We start from the raw sequence: 8,025 nt of genomic DNA, 5'->3' as shown, positions 1-8,025 counted from the left end.
AGAGGCTTAATAGGGCTAAAAATTTCAGTTTCAAAAACAAATTTCTGCCTCCTCACATGCTGATGGACCTGATTACAGGACTACAGGGGTCAAACTCTCACCTGAGGGTCAGGGGTCACGGATCTACTGGCTCCTCCGAAATGTGGTTTGCTTATCTTGGAAGCTGTTTAAATCTCAAACTCCTCCTTCTCCTCCTCTCTCTCTCTCTCTCTCTCTCTCTCTCTCCCTCTCTCTCTCTCTCTCTCTCTCTCTCTCTCTCTCTCAGCAGCACCACCAGCAGCAGTATGATCCAGCTGCTGCTCCATCAGTTGTGAGAAGCTCTTCTGATAGCAGCTGTGCGGTCGGGAGGAAGACTCTTTTTGGGGGTTTTTTTGTAGATTATTTTCAACATCTAATTTATTGATATCATGAAGGAACTGTCCCCGGACGCCCTGCTGCTGTCTCTGACCCAGCTGTGTTTCCTCTGTAGTTTTCTGGGCCGGGGTCGCGCTCAGGACGCAGACGCGCTGCGGCAGGGGTTGACATGGCAACATAACGGGCAGGTTTTCAGCATCCTGAGCCGCGGCTCTCAGTACCAGCCGTCCAACAGGAGGCAGACCGGGTCGGCTCGCCGGGATAACCCCGTCGTCGTCCTCAGCAACAGTAACGACACGGTGTCCGCCGCGTCCCGGGGCTCTCCGCGGGTCCCCGCCAGCAGCAGCGGTGCGCAATTACGCACGGCGCGCCAGCAGCGCCCGCACCGGCCGCCGGCAGAGAGTAACGGCGACTCTGCCCCGGTCCGACGGGAGGACATGATGGTCGGAGATGATCCGTACAACCCGTACAAGTCTTCTAACTACTATCCTTATTACAACTACTACAACTCGTACTACAGACCGCAGCCCAGGGCGCAGCCGCGGCACGGATACGGCACCAGCTACCACCAGCACGGTAGGAAAACACTCCGCGCATCTAGAGTTAGGTGTCTGTTGGCCGTTTGATATTTCATCATGTTCGTGAAACTTCAGTTTTCCCTTAGTGTTATGCAGTAATGTAAATGAAAAAGAGGGTAAACTGTGACCTCCAGTTGGTCACCATAAGGCAAAAACTATACAAAAAAAACTACCAGCAAAAATCAATTATATCTTCAGAAAAGCATTAGAATACCCTATCACCATATGACTGACATCAGTTTGATCCTATATCTACACTATGAATTTCATGTTATAGAGATTTCTGTCAGCTGAAAAGATGGTAAACTCTGTTCCACAAATCAAAAGGTGGTAAACTGAGTTCAGGTGGTTCACCCTCCAGCCTACATCCCTGGGTTTGTATGTCACAGGAAAAGCATCACGGCTTGGTGTTTAAATAACTTGATTTTTATTAATATGATTTCTCTTAGCGCTGTCCCTGTATATTTCTTTAATTTAAAGGAAGTGGAATGCTTGAGTTTCTGAATGAAACACATGGTGTCTGTATGTGTATTTTTATGAATCGGAACTCAGGATTTCCAACTCTGTATGTTACTATTTTATTCTTGACTATTTTAAAAGGCAAAAGACCATTTCACTGTCTATTTTTGATTTTCCATCTCAATTATTCCACTTGCAAATGAGATCATTGTGAAGGCATTACTGTAGCCTACAGCATAAAGCATTGCCAGTTTTTAATGCCTGTACCCTTTTCTAGTTGTTAGCAGCCTACTGTTAGGCTGCTTCTAAATATGGCATTCACAACTTTGAACTTATTCCAGTTTAAAGGGGGATTCCACTGAATTTCAGTTCAGTGTGTATTGGTGAACGTTCACTAAGCTAAAGTCTCCCATAACCAGAAAAAGAGAGAGGAGTCACATTTGTTTTGGTCCCACCCCTTAGCCTGTGATGGACAGCTACATGGAGAATTAATAGAGGCCTTATGGTTGTGTCACAAATCTCCTATCAGTGACAACTGGTGCCATCATGGAGGTCTAATGGAGAATTGTGTGTTAGTTAATAAAGTGTAAATCTGTAGAAGCAGCTAGAAGCAGAGAGCAGCTGAGTCAGCTTGTTGTGGTGTGGCTGTAGATCCATTCAGTAACGTTCTCAGTAAAAGTGAATAGTGTGATAAGGTGGATTTGGTTACTGTGACACAGTAAACTGTCTTGTCTTTAGCCCTAGTCTCTACTCCAAAACACTCTGAGTTGTAGCTTGAGAAGAGTCAGCTCAGTTAACCTGAACAAACTGTTAGCTAGCTAACTAGCCGGCAAACACACTGATGTTAATGTGAACACGCTAACGCTAGCTGCTGCTAGATACGTTAGCTAGTGTGCTAATCAGATGTGTTAACAACAAGACAGTGATGTTAGCTGACCAGATACTATGGTTAGCTAGCTAACAAGCTGACATTATCTAACACTAAACCAATCAGATGGATCAGCAGTGGTGATGTCATTGGGCAGCAGGGTGTTGTAGTGAATAGGGAGACAACCTTTCAACCCAGAGGACTGGGGTTGAAGTGTCCTTGAGCAAGACACTGAATCCCTAGCAGCTCCAGACCCTGACCTCTGACCTCTGACCTCCCTGTGGAGGGAGCTAAACAAAAGAGTTTCCCTGATCAATAAAGTAGCAGCAGTAGAGGTAGTAGCAGTAGCAGGGCAAGAGAAAACAGGATCTTCCTACATGAATCAATAAAGTATCACATGGTGCCTCAGTGGTCTGAAGTGTGAACCATGTAAGGGGGTTTGAATCTGGCCCAGGATCTTTGTCACATGTCATCCTCCTCTCTCTTCCATCTTCCCTGTCTCTCCATACTGTGACTGCCCAATAAAGCAGAAATGCCAAAAAATAGTCTTAAATAAAAATAAAGTCTCATGTTATTATTACAGTTATCTGAATGTGTCGCGTCTTGTCCGAAGCGCAGGTCTGCCTGATCTGGTTCCTGATCCCTACTACATCCAGATCGCCACCTACATCCAGAGAGTTCCCATGTACAACCTGCGCTGTGCCGCCGAGGAGAACTGCCTCGCCAGGTGAGACGTTTCCCAGAGGCAGGTCAACTTTAATGGGCGGAGCCAAAGTGCCACCATTTCTCACAGCGCAAGTTAACTATCTGGCAAACATGAATGACAAAGAAGGAACTCTGGGGAAAATATAAATTAATGCCAGAAAGGCCATAATGTCCACAACAATAAATTCCTGCTGTTCTTTTTCTTACTCTACCCATTTATAGTTTTGTAACTTTAATATATGTTCAATCAGAAATAGGCAGATTTGTTTCTTAATTTGGTTTTTACATTTTAAATTAAATTCCAAGTAGCATTAAAAAGTCTTAAGTCTTAAATTTAGCTGCTAATGACCTTAATAGACATTCAAATGATTAACTACTAATTAGCTACTAATCCTCTCCTCTCCTCTCCTCTCCTCTCCGCTCCCCTCTCCTCCTCTCCTCCTCTCCTCTCCTCCTCTCCTCTCCTTTCCTCTCCTCATCTCGTCTCCTCTCCTCTCCTCCTCTCATCTCCTCCTCTCCTCTCCTTTCCTCTCCTCCTCTCCTCTCCTCTCCTCTCTTCCTCTCCTCCTCTCCTCTCCTCTCCTCTCTCCTCTCCTCCTCTCCTCCTCTCTCCTCTCTCCTCTCCTCTCCCCTCTCCTCCTCTCCTCTCCTCTCCCCTCTCCTCTCCTCTCCTCTCCTCTCCCCTCTCCTCTCCTCTCCTCTCCTCTCCCCTCTCCTCTCCTCTCCTCTCCCCTCTCCTCTCCTCTCCCCTCTCCTCCTCTCTCCTCCTCTCCTCTCTTCCTCTCCTCCTCTCCTCTCCTCTCTTCCTCTCCTCCTCTCCTCCTCTCCCTTCTCCTCCTCCCCTCTCCTCCTCTCCTCTCCTCCTCTTCAGTTCTGCTCGTTATGCTCAGGATTATGACACCAGGGTTTTGTTGCGGTTTCCTCAGAGAGTGAAGAACCAGGGAACGGCCGACTTCCTGCCCAGCAAACCTCGCTACGCCTGGGAATGGCACAGCTGCCACCAGTAGGTCACACTGAACGCTGTACAGCAGCTAGCGTTAGCATGTTCACATTAACATCAGTGTGTTTGCTGGCTAGTTAGCTAGCTAACAGTTTGTTCAGGTTAACTGAGCTGACTCTTCGCAAGCTACAACTCAGAGTGTTTTGGAGTAATCTCAGAATTTTTGAGATTAAAGATTAAAGAAATTTGTGAGAAAAAACGTATCCTACCTTGCAAAGTGAAGCAACGTAGCTCCTTGCAAAAAATATGATTTTTCAGAGTTTATGTTCGTAAATTTCTGTCTTTAAACTAAGAAATTCTGAGTTTTTTTCTCGCAGATTTCTGACTTTAATCTCAGAAATTCAGAGTTTTTTCTCAGAATATTACCCCCCTTCCCCCAGCCGCCTACAATGGCCCTAATGCTCATATGATGCATGTGGTAGGAACATGGCCGCGGGCTGTGTGACCTGAAGCCTCACCTCTCTGACCTGTGCTGATGTGCTCAGTCACTTCCACAGCATGGACCAGTTCAGTCTGTACGAGCTGCTGGACGTCAGCACCCAGAGCCGCGTGGCCGAGGGACACAAGGCCAGCTTCTGCCTGGAGGACACGTCCTGCGACCCGGGATACTACCGCCGCTTCGCCTGCACCTCACACACACAGGTCCCACACACACACACACACACACACACATTAACAAGGTGGAAGGAAGGAGGGAAGGGAGAGAGGATGGAAGGAAGAAGGAAAGTGAGGAAGGAGGGAAGGGAGAGAGGATGGAAGGAAGAAGGAAAGTGAGGAAGGAAGGAAGCAGGAAAGGAAGGGAGGATAGAGAGACAGGAGGGATGAAAGGAAGGAAGGAAGCAAGGAAAGAAGGAAGAAAGAAATACAAAGAAATAGATAAAAGAGATTCACAAAGCCAAAATCAAAGCCACAAACACACTCACGCAAGTTTAAGGCTATTCCAAGACATGAGTGACTTTGATTACTTTATCGATTATGATATGAAAGAAAAAATGAAATATACGCAGTGAGAAATAGGTGGAAACATTATAAAATATCAATAAGAAATAAGAATGTATGTATGTATGTAACAGTGTGTTGGCTGTGTGCTCAGGGTCTGAGTCCAGGCTGCTACGACACCTACAACGCCGACATCGACTGCCAGTGGATCGACATCACTGACGTCTCTCCTGGGAGATACATCCTCAAGGTCTGTCCTGTCTGCATCCCTCTGCAGGCTTCTGCTGCAGCCGCTGGTCTCTCTGAGTCCGTGTGCAGTGAGGTCCAAACATCAGAACGAGCTGAAATGCCTTGAATAGAGCAGTAGAGCTCAAATTCAGGACAGAACGGCTTCTACTGTATATTTAAAGCGTCAATCTCCCCGAGGCATGAAGTGGCATTGTTAGCCCCGCCCTCCTTCTCCTCCTCCTCCTCCTCCTCCTCCTCCTCCTCCTCCTCAGCTGGTCAAGTTCAAGCCCCCCCAACGCCTGTCAGTCATCTTGATGATGTCATCAGGTCACCAGCAGCGTAAAGCCTCCACAGCCGATCCGGCGCTGCTGTTCACCTGATGTGTTTCTGAACGTTCAGCTTCGCTCTTCTTTCTTTTCTTCCTGCTGTCCTCTGTTGTTGTTGTTGTTGTTGTTGTTGTTGTTGTTGTTGTTGTTGTTGCCGTGACTTCCTGCTCTAAGACACGCCCACAGGAAATGGTTTACGCCCCAAAACGCCCCAACATCACTGAAAAGACAATTTCAGGCAAACAGAGGATTTAAGGATTTAGACCTGAACACACAGACTGATGATGTAGAATATGGACTATTTCATATTTTAATGTCAAAAAAGTTGCATACCGTATTTCCTCTAATAGTGGCCGGTAGTCAATTAAAAGCCGGGTCTCCGATAATGGCCGGGGGCGTGGTCGACACGAACAAATAAAGGCCAGTCTCAAATACAGGCCGGGGGGAAAAAACAAAGGAAAAAACAACGATGGATACCGGTAAACTCCTGCTGCCTGTTGTATAATGTAACTGTAGTTTGTAGTAAAGTGCCACAAGATGGCAGTAGCTACATTTGAAGTACCATATGGGACCCGTGCAACAGTAAAGTCTAGAAGAGCTGCACTATTAAATTATTTTATCCCCACTCGGCCGGCGGAAGTCTCTGGAGCATGTTGTCGTCGATTACCGTAATTATCGTAATGCATTGCAGTAACAAAAAAACGTCTACCTAACGAACCCCAACAGAAGCAGATCAGAAAACAAGGAGGCTTCGTACTAAAATATGAGCAAATATACTTATCAAACAGAGGGAATTAGAAATAAAGGCCTGTCTCTAATATAAGCCTGCTTCCAATAAAGGCCTGGTACCCTCTGCAGTCGAGGTAAATAAAGGCCTGGCCAATATTAGAGGAAATACGGTATATCTTCTCTTTTCCTACCAGGTCTGGATTCCTGTTCTTGGAGTGTAGACCGCCCATCGTTTCTCAATATAATCAATATGCTAAAGATTGTCTGGCTCATTCAGTATTTACACTACATTTAGACTGCAGGCCTTCAGCTGATGCAGTTAACCAGCGATGTGCAGTGAGAGCAACATTAGAGTCATCTTACATTTCTAAATCATTCAGTACAGATGAGTTTTCTATTGACTGTCTTCTGTTTTCCCTCCAGGTGACGGTGAACCCAGGAAACCAGGTTCCAGAGTCCAACTTCAACAACAACGTGGTTCGCTGTGACGTCCAGTACACCGGCACCGCCGCGCACGTGTCCGGCTGCACCATGACCTCGTAAGAGACTAACCGCCTTCTTCTTCTGCACCGTTAAAGTTTGGTTTTACTGCAGTTCTGATTTTGTGCTGCGGAGCGAGCAGCAAGAGGTGAACTCAGGTTCCACCGTCAGGATGAGATGTTTGACTGGGAGGAGATCAGCCAGCAGAGATTCTGTTATGATTGCATGAATTTAAATTTGTCCCGCTGAATAAATTAATTCAAAAATTTAATTTGTAAGGCCAGAGGTGAGACCAAGTCACCTTTGCTCGAGTCCCAAGTCAGTCTCAAGTCTTGAGGCACAAGTCTCAAGTCAAGTCCCAAGTCTAAATGTAGATTACAAAGTCAAGTCCATGTCATTAATGTCAAGTCTCAAGTCTAAATGTAGAACAGCAAGTCAAGTCAGAACAAATCAAGAGTCCAGTATCAATTTAATATCTTAAAGAAAACTAAATATCTAGGACTTTTCAATGCAATATGGTTTTAATAGGATAAAAACTTGGTAAGAGCATCATGAGTTTGATTTCTATAATCAGTTTCAACTTCAATAAATTCAATCATTCCATACAAATTCAGAAAACAGAATTTAAATTCAGTCGTCTGCTGACTCGAGTCCCCACCTCTGTGTAAGGCACAATTTGAAATCCAATGCAATAGTTTGAAATTGAAATTTCAATCCTTGGAGGAGGAAAGCTGAATTTGAATTGGGAAAACTAATTTTGAAATTATACTTAAAAGATGAATTCAGTAATAATCACAGAGTTTCATGCCATTGTGTTCAATTTCAAACTGTGCCTTACAAATTCAATTTTTGAATTAATTTATTCATCAGATTCATTTCTTGAATTCAACGGTTCAATGTGAGCACGACAAATTCAAATTCATGCCATTCAAATACAATCTCTGCTGCCGCTGATCTCTCTCCACACTCTTCACTCAACTCTAACTTCAAATTCAAATTCAACTCTAAAATCAACGCTGGGCGCGATCAAATTTTGTCACAGTTTACAGCACTTGAGAAAAAAATGAACAAATTTTCTGTAAATCATTTATGTTCTTCACTGGACAGAATCTAAAATTAAGTGAAAGTGGTATTATTTATTATGAAAATTCGACGTTAACATTATGAATCCTCACATGAATTTTGAATTTTCACCTCCCAAAATCCTCTTTAAGAAATATCTATATGTCAGAAAACAGAGTGGATTTCCAGCCTGGAGGCGATTGGACCAAACACCGTTTCTATTGATGACTGATTGTTTGTTTTCCAGCTACTGAGAAGAATTCTCCAACATGAGCTTGAAGACGAAGACCAGACAGA

General features: G+C 44.8%; 1 protein-coding gene across 1 annotated transcript; it reads left to right on the top strand.

The window, feature by feature from the left end:
• Window positions 1–352: 352 nt before the first annotated feature.
• On the top strand, window positions 353–8,025 carry lox (lysyl oxidase). The gene is made up of 7 exons (XM_071926411.2): window positions 353–930; window positions 2,878–2,986; window positions 3,836–3,967; window positions 4,450–4,606; window positions 5,058–5,153; window positions 6,610–6,725; window positions 7,976–8,025. The coding sequence occupies exons 1-7, from the start codon at window positions 408–410 to the stop codon at window positions 7,980–7,982; spliced, it is 1,140 nt and encodes a 379-aa protein (XP_071782512.1). The 5' UTR covers window positions 353–407; the 3' UTR covers window positions 7,983–8,025.

The sequence above is a fragment of the Centroberyx gerrardi genome, chromosome 8, assembly GCF_048128805.1.
Source record: "Centroberyx gerrardi isolate f3 chromosome 8, fCenGer3.hap1.cur.20231027, whole genome shotgun sequence".
Lineage (NCBI taxonomy): Eukaryota > Metazoa > Chordata > Actinopteri > Beryciformes > Berycidae > Centroberyx > Centroberyx gerrardi.
This window is presented reverse-complemented; position numbering and strand designations above follow the sequence as displayed.

Coding starts and splice junctions, on each gene's coding strand:
- lox (XM_071926411.2), top strand. CDS start 408: ATGAAGGAACTGTCCCCGGACGCCCTGCTGCTGTCTCTGACCCAGCTG. Junction 931..2,877: donor CACCAGCTACCACCAGCACG/GTAGGAAAACAC, acceptor TCCGAAGCGCAG/GTCTGCCTGATCTGGTTCCT. Junction 4,607..5,057: donor CCTGCACCTCACACACACAG/GTCCCACACACA, acceptor CTGTGTGCTCAG/GGTCTGAGTCCAGGCTGCTA.